This window comes from Sinohyriopsis cumingii, chromosome 11, assembly GCF_028554795.1.
Source record: "Sinohyriopsis cumingii isolate HCF-2022 chromosome 11, ASM2855479v2, whole genome shotgun sequence".
NCBI lineage: Eukaryota > Metazoa > Mollusca > Bivalvia > Unionida > Unionidae > Sinohyriopsis > Sinohyriopsis cumingii.
Genome location: NC_142971.1, coordinates 78,908,643 through 78,927,802, shown reverse-complemented (window position 1 = coordinate 78,927,802; position 19,160 = coordinate 78,908,643). Strand labels below are relative to the sequence as shown.

The 19,160-nt window shown below is 33.8% G+C and overlaps 2 protein-coding genes across 7 annotated transcripts in view; both read right to left on the bottom strand.

The window, feature by feature from the left end:
- The window catches only part of LOC149788803 (enoyl-CoA hydratase domain-containing protein 3, mitochondrial-like), a 433,692-nt gene that overhangs the window by 115,440 nt on the left and 299,092 nt on the right, over positions 1-19,160 (bottom strand). The gene's annotated exons all lie outside the window — the stretch shown is intronic.
- Positions 1-19,160, bottom strand: part of LOC149788808 (uncharacterized) — a 108,739-nt gene that overhangs the window by 79,523 nt on the left and 10,056 nt on the right. For 4 of the 5 annotated variants that reach the window (XR_016424250.1, XR_016424249.1, XR_016424248.1 and 1 more), the window contains exons 2-4: positions 16,405-16,552; positions 4,751-5,536; positions 1,508-1,768 (exon numbers count right to left, since the gene is read on the bottom strand). Coding sequence is in view for 2 of the 5 variants with exons in the window: in XM_089974931.1 (XP_089831057.1) it covers positions 1,508-1,768; positions 4,751-5,536; positions 16,405-16,477 (1,120 nt within the window). In the remaining 3 variants the exon portion in view is untranslated. Of the gene's footprint in view, positions 1-1,507; positions 1,769-4,750; positions 5,537-15,109; positions 15,191-16,404; positions 16,553-19,160 lie in introns of those variants that run through there. The other variant, XM_089974932.1, reaches the window with a different exon arrangement.

Below are 19,160 nucleotides of genomic sequence, written 5' to 3'. Positions count from 1 at the left end.
TATTCTGAAAGGGTCTACGGATTCTTTCGGGGTATATTGACTCATATTTCCTGCTTCCAGTGAGTTCTTTGTTCATCATCAGATACACAAATATATCAGAGTAACTGTCATGGTAACGCTGATATTAATGATGAAAAAATTAGAGAAATAAAAACGATGGACATTTAATGAATTGTCCTTTTTTCCAAAGTAAGCACTTCTTCTGGTCTTACTATGGTTTAATAAAAAGTAAGCATACTTCCATTTTGTAAGGACTGCTATGAACCATGTTATTTATGCCCCAGCATGACACTGGAACCAAGTTATCTAAGCCATTTCAACCGCCTTTGATACATATAGCAGCAGCCTTGGATGAAATGAGTATGTTAAAAAGTGCACATTAATCCTTCATGACTGGCAGTGTCTTGCATACAAAATTTCTGACATTTGAAATGGATTGTCTGTGAGGACATCCTATATTAGCAAAAACTGTAGCAGTGGACTGTTTGTTCTTCATTTTGTTAGTCATCACAAATTGCCAGCCCTTGTGACAAGCACAATTCAACATAAAAATAAGTCTTCATATGTTATTTGTATTTAAAACTCAGAGTGCAAGGGACACGTCCAGTGCGATTGGATCCACAGAAGTACTTTTTCATATTAATCTCATGGATCTCTAACTTTTTGTATCAAAAGATGCCATCCCTATTATTTTACACTCCATAATAAAAGTAAAATAAAAATAATATATGCATAAATATAGCATGCTCTGCATGTTTTGCCTATTTAACTGGGTGGTTCTCTTGAGCTAGCACACGTTTCCCCGATAGCTCAAGATAATTGTTTTGTTCTAATATAATGACAGATTCATGAAACTCAATTTAAAGTATGTAAAAACATTTTTGGGGTAATTTTTTTACTTATTTAATATTAAAATGAATTATTTAACAACATTTTCATTTTCAAGCTTTATTTTATAATTTATGCTTTTTCTCATCTTGTGTCCTTTCTGTTTGAATTCTAAGGCATAAAATGAAACTTGGAAATATACCATGGCTAATCCATTTTGATACTTGTAGAGTTAGTTTTAAGAGTACTCATGCAAGCTTTTGTTTACACATATAGATAATAATCATGGCTGAGCTGCCATCTGGTATATTTATAAATTAATAAATTGAATTAGAAAGGCACCAAGCATAAACATGGCTTGTAGCTTTTGTGAAAGGCGTTAGCTCTGATGCTGCTAATATAAGCACATGGTCAGACACTCTTTAAGATTTCCTAACAAGTATAATCCTTAAAGGTATCAAACAATGCAGTGTTATACTGTAAGCCAATTGTAATTAAAAGCAAATATGTAACATGTGCACAAACAGCTTCCTATGCAAGAGTTAGCATGATGTAAAATCACACAACACGTAACTTTAACACTAGAATGGACAGACAACAGTATAACATAAATTTCACTTCATAGCCTATGTATAAATACATAACAGAGGATCTTTTATAATTGTGTATATGCATATACCTTGTGTTTGTCTTGTCCATTCCCAGGTCGATAAAGAAACATGACAGCAGTTGACATAGACATCTATGCCCTCTGTACTACATCTCTCAGAAATGTTTACTTCCTCCCCAAGAAGACGGTTGACCAGGGTGGTCTTGCCTACACCAATGTGTCCAACAACCATAACTCGTATGCTGTATACTGCCTCCCTTCCATCTTTTAGAGCCTCTTCAAAACGTTGGATGGATCGGTCATCCATGTTTAAAATTTCTACTGGAATACCTGTGCAAATGATTGATAAATTGCATATAGAATCAACATTGCGGCAGTACTGAGTAGCTTCAGTTAGTCCAAAATTCACAAACTTACGTTTTCTTAAAGTAAGTGAATTGATTTTTACCTGAGTAGGCAGTACCAACTTCTTAAAGTAAAATGAAAAATAAGATTATATAAACTGTTTTAAAATCAAAGTTATGATCTTTTAAGTTATCTCTGAAGTTCCAGAAATCAAAATTGCGAAACAGATAGAGTTGTTTGAAAGGACACATCTGAAGCAAGGCAAATCTTATCTTGTCAAACCCAAATTATACCCATCACACTCATACACCAAAAAATAAAGAATTTAAATTTATTTTAATAATCCCTACAAATAGCAAGTGTCGTGTGCGGGCCCCAAGTGGCCATGTGGTCTAAAGCGCTCTCAGTCACGGATCACTGCCATCTCACCTCTGTTTGCGTAGATTCGAGTCTCGGGCTCGGCCAATCCGGATATATGAGAAAGCATGCCAGTAGCTTCTCATGGATTGGTGGTTCTTTCTGAGGTTTTCCCAGGTTCTTCCTCCACCATTAATACTGGCCCCCATGTATAGCCTATCTTGTGATGAAAAATAGCGCTAAACCCAATAACAACAACAATCTAGTATCTTGTTTTCAACAGCAATGATTATTTGTTTCTTGAAAAATTAAATCCAAAACAAATTACAAAACTGCAGAGCCCAACCTAAAGGTTCCTGTTTCTGCTAACTTTGGTATTCCAGGTCCATTGATATGTTTTTAGTAACCTGAGAGGCACCAACAAAGGTTCCTGGTCTGCCAGACATTTAGTTTAATTTACATTAGTTAATAGTAATCAATCACTGCATTTTATGTTAAGAAAAATTGTTACCATTCCAAGTTAAGTTTTTCACTTCAATATAAGTAAAAGCACTAATCTGATTGGCTAATCAAAAAGTCACTAGAATATGGCCTCATATCAATGTCATTTAGATTGGTACAAAAAAACTTGAGCTGTAACACTGAGCTAAAGCAACTCAAAAAATATTCTATCCATTCAAATTGATTAGAAACTTACATTCCTTTCTGAAGTAGAGAGGTAAGAAGATTGCATTACTGAAATACACCTAGTTGTTTCATGTGCTAGAATTTTTTTTTACATTTTTTAGAATTAAACTGTTAAATAAAGGTCAAAAAATGTGGATACTCTCCAGCTATTTCTGATCTCTGTATTCCCAACTGATAAACTGTTATATTTATATAAACGTTTATAAAATTATTTATGTCCAGATACCACACAACTCTTATCATTGCTTACAATTTACCTATAAATCGTATATGTACTATACTACTATTATAGTAGTACAGTATACAGGCATATATAATTTATGGGTAAATTATAAGCAACTATACAAGCCCAGGCGGTGACTGTTACTGATATTAGCGCCCAAGTTCTACACGGGCTCTTCTCATTGTCCTTGAAGGAAAACACTATTTTTATATACAATACATCACAAGTGCATGATCGTGTAGGCTAAGACCACACAACTATATTGATGACTGAATGAAGTCAACAAATCATCCATCAGTACCAGTATAGATTTGGCGTTTCATTTATGGAATGAAGGACTGTGGGCCTGATGTATTCAGCATGCAATATACCAGCCGTTATAACAAGCATAATCAAAATAGTGTATGAAACTCAAATCACAGTAAAATTCTCTAAACCATAAAAACGAAATATTAAATAAGATACTTTATTTGTTAAATTACATACTAAATAATCCAAAATAATGCTTGCTGCATAAAAACAGATGTATAAATATTATTGTAAAATTCATAATTACACATTTCAAATGTTTGTGCGTTAAGTACATCTAAAGTAATCGCATTTTTCTTGCATGCCATTAACGAGTTTCTTTTTCCAAAATTTAAAGCAAAATTGCAGAGGGTAACACGGCTTATAAAGTTTCCAGAGATCAAACAAACATCATTTTGTTGTAAACTATGCCATGTTTGAAGACCGGTTGTGGGGAACAGACCAGTCTTCTTAATAACACTATTGCCGAATTTTAGTGCAGAGACACGAACAGCTTATATATTCATGATATGACATTTTCCATTATATTATCCACCATATTCGCTCAACTAAAAAATACATACATTTACAGCCTTGTGTTTTCTGTGTGCCATATAAGGTCATTCCATCCTTTGGAAATGTAAACAGATCCGAGTAAATATGGCGCGCATTGAATAATGTAAAACATCCAAACTATGGTACAGCAAACATTAGACTGGTCCCCTGTTATACTCTACATATCACTATAAAATTGAAGAATTTGATCAAACATATCTTTCCATTGCGATTAATCACATTGTTTTTTTTTTTCAGGTTTTGTTTTTTGTTTAATTTTCTTCTAGTTGATAAATACCCTTTCAAGATCCTTATATAATATGTCCATAAACACGAATACGAAAAAAATATAAAATAAAATTTCAGAATACGTGGGAATTTTGAACGCTATAACCCTAGATGGTGACCCGGTCTAAACCAGTTTCAAGGTCGCGTGCCAGGAGATATCAATGAAAGCGCCACCTTGTGGGAGAAACGTTTATTACTCTAGAATGACAGAGTTACGACTAGCCAGCCGCCATTGTTACAACCAGTAGATATTTAAAATGTTTATATTAAAATTTTGTGATGACAAACAAGGTGCATATCATTTAATAATCAGGAATGAATGGACTTAGTACACGTATATTAATATTAAATTTTAAATGGACGAATAATATTTTATTTATACTTAAAATCAATAAAGATTCCTAAACATCATGAGTGACATACGTTGGAATCATGACAATAAAAATTAATTTATTACATTTTTAATTTATTTGACATCTTTTAAACATGTTTGTCTTATAATAAAGTTAAACCGTATCATTTATAATTCATACATATTGTTTTTAGAAGTAAATTGAAATCAATCATACCTGGTTGATGTGAATACTCCAGTCTGTACACTGTCATCACATTTCTGTGCCACCTTGTGGTGCACATAACTCCATGCTGGTCATCATAGAATATTCCAATGGGCCTCGATGACACTGTGTGTATGGTCACTAGTTGACCGCTGTCTGTCAGCTGATGAATTCTGTTAGAGTTCAAGTCATACACGTAAATGAAATTCCTCCTATCAACCATTATTGAGTCCGGTATAAATCCATGATGTTGATACAGAAACTTTGGTGTGTGTGGATTCAAAATATCATATGCATACACACCGGTAGTATCATAAGTCCCACACGAGATGTAGACAGTGTTGTCTTTTACGGCCAAGTGACTACTATTAATACTAAAACCAAGGCCCCCTTTACAGACCTTGTGAGGTGAGTCTACACGTCCATCTGTAAGGTTTACAACACACCAGTAAAACATCATGCCGTCCCTTTTCCAACCGCTGACAACGAGTTTGTCTGAATTCAATTTTGCCACTGAATGACAGTAAGTAAATCCTGTCTTTACGTTTAATGTTTTGACCCGTTTTACGTCATGTATAGATTTCAATGACATGATTATAATCGTACTGTCATACAGACACACAGCAACTTCCGTCTTGCTAATAAGACAGACACCCGTGGGAATGGACTCCAGTTTGTGTGATGTAGACAGTTTGCCGTCAAGAAGTCTGTAAAGATGGAGATTCCTCGATTTCCAGTCTAAGACCAGCAACTTGTCTTCTGCCACCACAACGCCATTGTAGTCGGGTTCACGGCCGGCTGTGGATAAAAATTTCAGACGTAAGGAAACGGAATACACAAAATACAGACATATATACTTTTAGCAAACAATGCAAAATACACGTGTAAATATCTATACACCCACTTCTGACCTAAAACAGTAGTCTACTATCCTAATTTAGCCGCCATCACCATTATGGTAATAGTCATATTATTTGTATTATTATTGCCATTAGTATAATTGCTATTTCATATTATTTCGCAACTACAACAATAGAAATACTACTAGTACTATTATTACTACTACTAATAATAATAATAGTGCCATAATATTCGTATTTGCAAGGAAAACACTTCATGGATTTTCTCAGTTAATAACTTTAATAAGTCATTATTGAATAGAGTGAAATACGTATTTTTTTCTCACTTTTATTCAGTAGATAGAGACTATTTGCTTCAAACGAGTGAATAACAAATATCTTTCATAATGTGGGTGAAAAACTGTTATTTTCACCAGTTTCGAATCTAAAAAAATAACAAGTTTTTCGTCAACGAGATGAAATATATCCGTCATTCACTCGCAGCAGGCAAACATTTATACCTGATGCTCATACCTACTGGCTTTGTAAATAAACGGTAATCGAGTAAGATATCTGTTACTTCAATCTCTTTATAAATATTACATGACAACATGCTTGACTATAAAATAAACTGAAAAATCACCCCGGTCAAATTAAAGGAGGGATAAACATGTGGCAATGAATTTACATAACTTTAAAGTAACGCATGAGAAGTTGACATACGTGATTGATGGCCCAAGTATCAACACGAAACATCATGATGTGATACCCCGGGGTCTATCCCCACCATAGAAAAGATCATCCCCTGGGTAATATCATAAAAACTATTGAGAAACCCACCCTATACGCATAATACACACTTATTCGGCACGAAAAGACAAATTTACACATACAACCGGCACTTACAAGGATGGCAAATCCCTACCTATAAAGAGACTTCATCCTTGGGTAATTAATTGGGAATATTCAGAACCTGGCGTTCAAGAAAAAGGAGATTCATGTTTGTAACTTATTTCGACCATACAGACCGTCCCTACTCTAATGGATTTATTTTGTGACCCTGCATGATAACTTGGAACCCATTGAGATCGACACCATATACCTACAGTATGCATGAAAATTCAAATTCGAAATAGCCCATACTACAGTAGACTTAGCTCTAGGTATTTACCACCTTATAACCACATACAAATGGCATAACGTTACTTGCTGGCTATAAAACACAAATCTAAAGACAAACACAACTAATGTTTGCATATAGGTCAGTTCTTATCTACGGAATCGAGACCTACACAATATTAAGTTCAATTTTCAGGCTTTCGGTGAAAACTGGAACAAGCTAAGATTATGACAAATGTTTAACATATACAAAATTAAACCTGTTGATTGTTGTTAGGTAAAATTACCAAATAGAATCAAATTATCAAATAAAATCATGCACAAGGTATGACAGTAAATTGAAACTATATTTTCTATTTTAAAAAACCAGGGAAAAGTTACATGAAGGATAGAATGTCAGGCGAATAATAACTAATTATATGTAAAAATTATTTTTAAAAACCCGTAAACTTTTTCTTTCGAAAATATAATGAATCTGCATTCATTTAAGGCACTAGTTAAAATCAGTGAAGAGAGAACAGTTACTGAAAACACCCGTTTCCTTCTAAAAATTAATCGAATGGAAATGGGTGTAGCCCATATATTTCATTTTACTGACTGAAACACGCAGGCCTAATATTACCCGTGGAACTTAAAACAATAGTTTGTAAAACAAATGATAATCGATAAATATGTAGGACATATCATCATCCAATATTTGCCAATGATGTTCAGCATTACATGTGTATACTACCCTGACTACTTCAAAGAAAAGTCCTGTTTGCATGTAAACGTCTGCACTCTCCATGATTCCTGTCGTCTGCTACAAAATCCGGCTACGCGTTCCTCATAGCTCGCGCCTCTTTAACATTGGGCGTCTCTCAGCGCATTAATACACATCCCACGTTCATTGGAACCTCCGGGCCATATTGAATCAAAGGTTAATAATCAAGAACCCGACTATTTGGCGGTTTAGCCTCGCTCTCAGACGCTCGGTAGTTACCGACGCTCTTTCAAAAATGGTGGTCGTCTTTCGTAGCACACTTCGAGCACAGGTTTGTTCATACAATCTCAATTTAAAAAAAATAATTTCCATTGTCCATTATTTATATTACAAATTATAAGACTGCACATTCATTTCATGTACAGAATGCTCATGTTGCAAAACAGAGCATAAAGTGTGCAGCAGCTTATGTGAATGTTGTCAACGATTTCAAATTTGCTTACTGTAAAGACGGGTTATATTCTTATACCCTTTAGACGTTTTTGCATGTATTAAATGCCTTAAGCGTTTTAGTGACTAGGCTGAGCGCAGCTACGAGAATATCTTAAACCCACGTGTTGAATTCTAATAATAACTGGAGTCCATATGGCTAATTGGTGCCTTTTTACACAGGCATTTGATTCCGGGGTAAACTAATCTGTACACTCACCAATTAACAGTCAATTGGTGAGCGTACACATCTGTTTACCCCGGAATCAAGTGCCTGTGCCTTTTTACAACCCTTGCCATTATTGTATTCTGACTTCGTTAAGTTTTATTCCAAAAAAATTATTCAGTCTTCCCCAAATTAAATCACTTAAAGTATTTTCATATTTATTGAAGTTCAAGTGCAAATTTTAATCACGGGAGATCATTAGGATGACCCAGGTGGCTGAGTTACCAACATAGCTCTCCATTACCGATCATTGCCATCTCATCTGTGTCCATTTAGGTGTGAATCTCAGACTCGACTAATGTGGGTATGTGAGAAATCGTGCCAGTAAATTTTGGTTGGTTAGTGGGTTTTACCAGAGTTTACCCAAGTTCTTCCTACACTAGTCATAATGGCCAACACATATAGTCTGTCTTGTACTGAAAAATGGCTTTCGAGCCACAAGATATCATGAAAGCGAAGGTAACAGTCTGTGTGTTTTATTTACTGTTTGAGAATGAATTTCCACCCATTGTAGCAAAGAAGAGCACACTCTAAAGAATATCTCATCCCCAATCTCCACGCCAAACTATTCTGAAAATACCTTAGTGTCAGATACTATGTTTTAAATATAATTCCATTGCCAATTCTAATCAAAACATAGGTAAATAATACTTTGATACAAGTTTTTTTGGTATTATTCTTGGACTAGTTAATAAAATGTTTTCCCCTCTTTCCCAGATCCAATTAAAGAAGTCCATTTAACATACTATCATTTACCATCACCACCATTCCATTACAGAAAATATGTAACATGCTTGTTATCAGCAGTGATGAAGGGAGATAACTTTTTAGAATACGATACATTGACATGGAGGAATTGAGAAACTGTATATGTACTTTTTGATGATAACTTTGTCTTCACCTTAAAATAAAAAGATAATTCAACTTGAAATCAACTCAGTAGTACAGAAGTCTTATTAGTACAAATCAGGTTACCAATTAACACTTGTGGAGACCATATGGTCTGTTAGAGAACTCAAATGTTACTAAATATTTTATTTCCTAACCAAACAATAAAACAATAATTCATACAATAATATTTTTATCATATATATTAATTGCAGTCATACTTTCCATTAAGAAAATAAAGGTAAGCTGAGAGAACTATCTTTGTTGTGGTCATTATTTTTGGGGGGTATATATTTTTTACTTTAACTAACAACAGGAACCTCATGTGCTTGGCCCTACTAAACCCTTTCTATAAAGAAACAAAGAACATTAATTAATGTAGCTATTTCCAAGGAAGTTGTTTTACTCCATCATTTTTTTCCAAACCACTTCTCATTGGGGATGTTTTGGAAGACATTTCATTCTACTGACATACATAATTCACAATGACTCAATCTGGTAGTTATCTCTAGCAATACACAGTAGTTACTAATACCACAAGAGCATCCAAAGTAATTAATTGTAGGATTGAAATATTTATCTTTCAATATAATATGTACAATGCATTACATAAATTGCACTCATAATTTAGGTCTCTACCCAAGGAAGATTCATATTCGTTTGGGGCTGTCCATTCATCATTCTGGTTATAACTTGTAAGCATCCTATTTAAAACAATCATTAAGTCAGACAAAACCAGCCTGGATATTTATATATTTTGAGTGGGTTCAAAGACTTGATTTGCTTCCAGTAACTGACCTTATTTTTAAATTATTTGTATACACTTTATCTTTTTTATATGTTTGGAAAAGCCTCATAAGCAACATTAATAAAAATCATTTCTGGTTGACAAATGGCATTTGATGGGCATATTGACCTTAAAGGAAATAACCTGACTAGACTTGCATGCACTGTTGGTAAATTTTCATCTTTTACCCATTTTTAAACTGTTGAGACTTTGAATTGTTGCACACAACCTTGAAATGAAGATTAAGTCAAAATCATTTGAAGCGGAAAAATGAAATTATTAGGCATATTTATAACATACAGATAATCTGATTAGAAATTGAAGTCATTATAGCTATTCATTTCATTTAAAAAAAAATATTATTGGACATTTATTTAATACCAAAACCTTTTTTTCCATTTACATGTAAGCAATCTATCAACAAAAAATAAAAATAACAAAAACAAAAAATAAATTTAATCAAACCAGGCAATATCAATTATTTAGATATATTCAGTAGGCATTAATATATGTTTAAGTTTTGGTGACTCTTTTCTTGTCATTTAATTTTGTACACCTATTGAAAACTTAATTAGGTTTATTTCAAGAAAAATGTGCTTACGTGGTTAATCAGCAATCACTTATGTCAGACAAATAGCATGTATAAGCATATTTTGCTATAATATATGAATGACCTGAATAGGTTTCCATGCCATTCAAATTTGTACACATTTAGTAAAATATTTAATTTGACTTTTTGACAATAACTGTTGGCTCCATTTAGAACCAACTACTTGATGCAGGCAAGGTATGTATATGTTGCTATACAAAGGTGGATTAATTCAATAGATTTTATGTTATCGTACAAAATTTAATATATTTTACTTTCTAGGAACAAAAATGTTTCCCTCTGAGGTGCAAAATCAGCATATGTATGCTACACTATTATTAACATTCCCTTAACTTCACCTTGGTGAATGTTTCCTTTCCATGTATTAAGTACCAATAAAGCAGAATGACATTATTATGTGGCTAGCATGGAAATATATTTCTTTTTTGTTCCAAAACAACTTGCTTCAATTTCACCAAATCATAAGGCTATAATATCATTCCTCTGCTAGATGAATGCATTCTAAAACATGCCATGATTTGGGTCATTTAAAAATCTTTGTTATATATATATATATATATATATATATATATATATATATATATATATATATATATATGCACCACATGCATTATAAATAATATGGCATTTAAAGTGTTGGTATAAAGCAAATTCATATACCAATACTATTAGTATATCAAATTGTGAACCTCCCCTGGTGCAATAATTTGCATATGTAAACATTCTTATGTAAGTAAAACAGTGTCCTATTAAATCTAGATCAACGATGAATTTCCACACATTAGTCATTAGTGACATAAGAAAACAATGATAAAAAGGGTTAATAATCCTGTTTTCTAAATAAATTTAATATGGTACACAATTTCATCTTTCTGCTTTCCATTACTCCCCACCCCCTGTCCTCCACTCTAATGCATAACAGAAAAACTACACAGTAACATGTGAATGGAGAGAAAAAGGTTTTGGGCTGGATGAAAACCTTGAAACTGAATTTATCCATGTATTCTACAAGAATATGGTTCATCGTAATGGTATGTTTGCATTTTCCTTGGGATTTATCTACAGTGTTTATATAATCAATGATACAAAGTTACAAACCCTGTCGACATTGTATGGTAAATACCTTGGTTACATGGACCACATACTGTGGTATATTTAATTTCTTGTTGTTGTTGTTGTTGTTTCTTAAACCTATTATACTACATTTGAACAGAGTGCTGATTCACTGTAATGCACGCCACCCTCTCGGGGTAAATAGTTGTAACATCACTAGAGTCTATGATGCGACCTTCCCAGACAGTACAACTGTACCATCACTAGGGTCTAAGACTCTTACTCCATATTTCCAGGAAATACAACTGTACCATCACTAGGGTCTATGACTATCTCTCCACCTTCCCAGGAAATACAATTGTACCATCACTAAGGTATATGCCTCCATAGAGAATACAAATGTACCATCACTAGGGTCTATGACTATGACTCTTGAACTGAAGCTTGCAGTGACTTATTGTTCCCCTGTGACTGGTTAAGGTTTGAATAGAGTGCTGTTACATTGTAATATGCTTCCCCCTCTTTACAGGGAATACAACTGCACCATCACTATGGTCTACATTTCTGGTGCCATGCTTGTCTATATGTTGGTGATAGCTGCATCTCATTAAGGTAGACCAATGTCTAAAGTTGGAGACATCTATGAAAGCAAGTTAATCATGTGGACTTCCATTTCTTAATTTTTGATTATTTAACGTTTTCATTTATTGTTGCTTTATTTTACAGATGATTTTTCTATTTAGGTATGAAATTAAATGTTTAAGTCTTCAACTTGAAACCAGCATCACAATAAAAACTTCATGCAAATTACTTTTATAATTTGCACAGTTAAAACTTTTCATTTTAGATATTTTTTCAGGGATTTTTTATGTCCAGTAGACTGTATTTTCACTGTCGAATCGTATTCCCATATATTAGATCAATATTTTAGGTATAGGCCTACAGGGCGTATTTAAACCTAGCAACAGTAACGTTAATACTGACTTTTTCACTGATATATCATTTTGCAAATGAACTGTATCAAGCAATATAATTTACTGTATAAAATAAAAGAAAATGTGTAAAGCTTCCATTGTTTTTCCCTTAATTTATTTCTGTCCAAATGATTAACATTATACATGTCCCTTCGTAAAAGTCAACACCTATATTCATTGTTTACAGAATGCATTGGGGTGGTGGTAGATATATAAAATAAACGAAAATTACTGTTACGTAAAACATTTTGTGTCCTGCAATACAAAATAGGTTAAATATAGCACTTTAAACGTGTGAACAAGCTATTGTCAGTAGATAAATATAACATAACCGTTTTTATTTTTTAACATCCCTAATGCCATTGCTCTGTTCGATGGCTTCCCTCCAATTTTTTAACACATTCCCTAGTAAAACAGTTAAAACACAAAACCATGCAGTATTAGATCTAAAGTTTGACATATTATTTTCTCCAATAATTTTATTTCGTTTGCATCAGGGCATAGAAATTGCGTGATCATCTACGCATCGTCCATTTTGTTTACATTAGATACAGTGTTCGTTACCATGTGTTAGGAAAGGTCAAGGCTGACCAGTGCTCCTCCAGTTGTTGAAGTACAACAGGGATCCAGTCTACTTGTCGGCTCAGAGGCTGTTCATTGTGAAGTCATCAGGATATAGTGACGTATGGCCTTCAACCTTTTAACATAGTCAGACCTGTGTTCCATCGCCGCAACAAAATAATTACGTGCCGATTGAACCAAAGAATTTTGAAAAATCTTACCATTCTGTATCATAACCACTGTAAGCACCATATGCAATCTAAACTAAGTGTGCTGCATTTTTCAAAGGGTGTGATTTTCTCCAGTGGCATTTTATTGCACAATTCATAGTACTGCTGTACTGTGTGGTACTCGTGGGAACCGAATGTCAGGGCAATGGGGTTATCAAGTGTAACGTACACTGTTTATTCACAGATTGGATCCATTAATACTGGCCGCCATGCATAGCCAATCGTGTGCTGAAAAATGGCGTTAAACCCCACAATAACAACAACAACAGATTGGATTCTAAACTTTAACAAGAACAAATAACTGGAACTTTAGATTTACGAGTTGGGTATCGAAATAACTGAGGAACGTTTTTAAAAAAATGTCATCATCCTCCTCGTCATTGTCATCATTATCAAGTTATTTATCAAAATAATCGTCACAAGTATAACAGTACCTACATCATTGCCACCAAATTTGTTTAATCATTATCGTTTTTAATATGGTCATGTACGATGCTCGTTAATTCTATTATTTCTCTAATGTTGCTGTTAATCTTATCCTTCCTGTGTTTTCTTTATGTTCGAGGGGTGGTGGTGGGGGCTTTTAACGGCTAACCGACGCTTTCTGTGTTATGCAGTTTTAAAGTGTTTCAGAGATGTTTTATGACAAAATACATGATTTGTGCACCATTGTTTCAAATATAAAAAAATAACTGCGAAAAGCAATGTTCCACTTCTCTTTCGCCTTCATTATAATCATATTTGTCTGCCACCAGAAAATGATATTGTGTAGCAAATTAAAAGGTCAGTGAACTTTCTGTTTTCAAAACCATCTGCACGTTTGGCCAGATATTTGTTTAGTAAGATTTGGTGTTTTTACGCACAGCAACACAAGTAACTTATTTAATACTCAAACAATTGGGGTAGAGCGACTTCGCAAGACTGATTTTCGTTTCCGTCTGTCCGTCATTCCTTTGTTCTTGTATCTTGAATTGTTAAACTGAGTAAGAGAGGATTATCATACTGGGTATCTTGTTTCAAGAGGATGGGTAGATGACAAGGAAAGTTTCGGATCGTGAATTGCCGAGAATGGAGGGTGTGTGTTGGAGTGTGCGTGTAGGTAATCGGAATGCCGTCTACAAATACACATTTAATACGGAGACAAATGGAGTAAAGTATCTTACCCAAGAACATGCTATCAATCATTATGATTGAAGATGGTCGGGTATTCCCCTACTCTAAAAATAAATCCGTACGTATACTCATTCCCATAGCCTTCACACGAAAGAAGGGCTTACCCAAATTCTTTTCTTAGACGTACGAAATTTTCTGAAGAATTATGTTTGTGAAAAGTGAAAGATTTTCTTATGCTTCAAACATAAGACCATTTGTGCGTACACTTGTGTTAGTTTGTGAAATGGAGGAGAATGGCCTAATCTATCTGGCTACAAAATCTTCTATAATTCGCGATCTTGGTTGTGAAAGCGGATTCCTTTTTGCAACTTTTTCATTTTCATGAGAATGTAGGTTTTCCTTATTTTTATTTCAGAAATAAAATATTCAGATTTTCCGCAAAATTATCAAGATTTGTGGTATGCACGACTTTGCTAATAATTGAAGAAGTTTTATAGTTGTATGCAATAGACCTTTTAAACATTAGAACGGTGACAAATTGATTTGGGTTTTGTAGTGTGTCCTATTTTACATGTATCAGTATTTCTTATTTTTGTCGTAGGGAGCGTGATTTTTTCCTCTACTCAGTGCTACTTATATATATATATATATATATATATATATATATATATATATATATATATATATATATATATATATATATATATATATATATATATATAAGAATTTCGTTGAATAATGATCTAGTAATTTATTTATGCTAGTTGCAGTTTATCTACCTTTTCTTTCAGTCTACCATTGATCTCGTATACTTGAACTTGTTATTTAGTTACGTTCGCTTTCCAGGACACTACTTGAGGCTACAAAAGAAACTTTGATATAGATGAAGTCTCAATAATAAATAAATAAATAAATAAATAAATAAATAAATTAAAGATTTTTTGTATTTCATTCCGAGTTTGAGACTTTAAAGAATATAATGCTGGTAAAATTTATGTATAATCTAGATTTATTCATTTAAATACATTTGACATTTTTATTATATCAATTATTCGAAGTTATAATATATTGTTTAACGATATGAAAAAAAAATGATTTTATGACAAATAGTTAAATGTTTAATATCACACATTGAAAATATGTCGGATAACCCAAACGTGAATATGTGTTCTCGTAAATTTAATTATGACATCATAAGTTGTATACATATCATATTTTGGACATACGGTATTTTAAATTCATTAACATTTTTGTATCAAATATTTTCACTTATATTGGTAGGTGAACTTTTGTAACAATGCGTAACCTGGCAATGATAGGTACACTGATTTATTTTCCAACATATGTAACCATGGCTGTATTCATATATAAAGAGCACAATCACGTTTTACTTTGATTTAAAGGTGCCAAGCACAATCATTTACAGTTTGATAATTAACGGATTCTACATTGAAGCTCCGTGGAGATTGCAGTTCCCAAAATATATTAATGTTACACTGCAGTTACTGGACCTAAATAATAATCTTCATTTTACATTTAGAAGATCAAAAAAAAAATGAAAATAGTATGCATATTATAATAATGACTCATTACAATATCGTGAAAAGTTAAAAACAAATTGGGGCGAGCTGATAAAAATATTTTACGAGTTTAATATATAATAACAATGTGAGTATCGAGTGATAATGTGTATTTGTTTACAAGTTTGGATGGGATAAGCGTGTGGTCAAAGATAAATGTGCTTCAATATAACATTCAGGAGATTAAAATGTTCTGTTGTCAATTTAAACCAAAAATATATCAAACAATATTCTAGAAACCATGAACATTTATGTAGTACATTAAGTGATGACAACATTGAAATAAGCTGCGTCAAACCTGATAATGAGATTGATACAAGTTTTCTGTATAAAAAGGAATAAATTATGCTCATGTGCAGGTTAAGAGACATAATTGTTATTATACTGGTGAATTTAAAAGGATACGTATAAATGCTATTTTTCTACGTTTAACGTTTAGGGTGGATCGTGTTATCAGTGTTAAGGTTGTTATATTCAATTTATCTATCACAAACCTGTCGTTTCTAGTTCCAGAGTCCTATCTTCGACCAATCTGCAAGCAGCATATTGTGATCTTGATGTGGCCATCGTGACGTTTTAATTTACTGTGAATCTAGGTGAAATGAATTGTCAGCCTAACACACTGCCAATGTTAGGACTCGACTGCAAAAGAAAGGCAACGAACTATATTAATAATCTTCAGCATGTGTGTGTGTGATTGTGATTTTTAACGTAGCTTTTAACACTATTTCAGTAATATCGCTAAAATGTCTGTCTGCAGTGTGGCAGTTTATAGTATGGTCTAGCACTGGGGCATCATGCCGCAAACATGTAGCATGACGTCCCACCCAGTCACATTATCCTGACACCAGGCCGACCAGTCCTAACACTAACATCTTAACGCTGAGCGCCAAGTGAGGTAGCCATGAGTATCTTATTTGTAAGTCTTTGGTATGACTCGGCCGAGGTTCGAACCCATGACCTCCCGCTTCCGAGGCGGACTCTCAAACCACTAGGCTACCGGAGCGGTCTATCTCCAGCATGAATCACTGTGTAACTGTAAGGTGAATCTACATACAGGCCAAAGAATTAATAATCCCCAGCATGAATCACTATATAACTGTAAGTTGATTCTACATACAGACCACTGAATTAATAATCTCCAGCGTGAATCAGTATATAGCTGTAAGGTGATTCTACATACAGGCCACTGAATTAATAATCTCCAGTATGAATCACTATATAACTGTAAGGTGATTCTACATACAGGCCACTGAATTAATAATACCCAGCATGCATCACTATATTTGTAAGGTGATTCTACATACAGGCCACTGAATTAATAATACCCAGCATGAATCACTATGTAACCGTAAGGTGATTCTACATACAGGCCACTGAATTAATAATCCCCATCATGAATCACTATGTAACTGTAAGGTGATTATACATACAGGTCACTGAATTAATAATCCCCATCATGAATCACTATGTAACTGTAAGGTGATTCTACATACAGGCCACTGAATTAATAATCCACATCATGAATCACAATTTAACTGTAAGGTGATTCTACATACAGGTCACTGAATTAATAATTCCCAGTATGAATCACTATATAGATGTAAGATATGAATACCCACTTAAACAAATTTGAATTTTTGCAAGAATATTATCTCTTTAACTCTTCAGAGATTCGAACCCAGGTCCACGGGTAAACTCACGCACCATTTCATACGCCATCAAGATTAACCATATATAAAAAAGAATGATACAGAGTCGGTGGCATATGCGCTCGTGCGTAGGAGACACACTCGCATTTCGACCTAGTAATGAATTCAAATCTAACTTCAGAGTAATTTCAAACTGAAATCAAGGTATAAAGACTTAGAGATATATTAAGCATTCACTAGAGAATCCGCTGGAAACATTTTCCATTTTTTTTCGTTTATATTTGTAACTCTGGAAAATTTTAATGACAATGAATTGGGTAGCCAAGAGAGTTTAAAATAATCTCTTTCAATTCAAAATCGTTTACTTGTTTAACCTCACACCTATATCTACAAAAGACCGGTCATGTGGACATATACGTTTGAAGTCATACATGTCTATCAAAGGCCGATCATGTAAACACATGCCTTGGAAGTCACACTTGTATATTAAAAGCCGGTCACACAAATACATACCGCTGCAGTCACACACGTCTTTCAAAAGGCAGGCATGCAAACATACCTGTGAAGTCACACGAATCAAAAAACAGTCACGTAAACATACCTGTGAAGTCACACCAATCAAAGGCCAGTAATGTAAAAAAGAGCTGAAATAATTTTTTTTTATACTTTGCATCTACCTCTTTAAAACACGTGTCTAAGAAGTTAGAATATACTTTTAACGCGATTAAATATACTTCATACGCGTTGGAGATTGCTTCTAACACTTTGAAGATACATGTCAAATCCTGTCACAGCGGATTTTACATCCTGGTTTGATGACTCCTCAATGTTTCATGCACATACAGATAAACAAAAATGCTGCGTTTCGTATTGTTCTCTCGACACAGAAGCTTTCATCAAGGAATGGTTTATAGTGGAATATATAGGTTTGGTGATAAGTATGTAGAAATGCCTATCTACATCTATCGGCCAATCAATTTTCTTAATTAGAAAGATCATAGAAATATACTGCAGTCGGTTGTAAATGGTGTTTAGACCTATATATATATATATATATATATATATATATATATATATATATATATATATAAGATGTAGAAAGAAAACTTTAGAACATCTAAGCCACCATTTGATAGTGGCATCCCTCGTATAAAACTAATCGTGGAGATTAGATATCATTGTACCGACCGGGGCTCTGACCACACGTATAACGGACTCGTGTATACCACATGAGGAGCGGACCGCGACCAGACTGGGCGTCCTGCTGGTGGACACTGGCAACTGAACACATTATTTTCGAGTCTAAACACTCCCACCTAATAAGACAGACTAATTTAGACGTGAACGCGATGAAGACACTGTATTATGATACAGCATCCGATACCATCTTGGACATTTTGAGCAGGTTAACAGCAGTTGAGTTCAATTTATCATAGGCTGAGTTTCTCTGACATCTTCCCCTGTTGCAGTTTCTCTGACATTTCCTATCCCGTGTATGTGTTCCTCTGACATCTCCAAACTACTATCACGTGTTTATTATTAGTTTTTACTGTTATTATGGGGTAAGTCAACCATTGTAATTTGACAACTTTTAGATT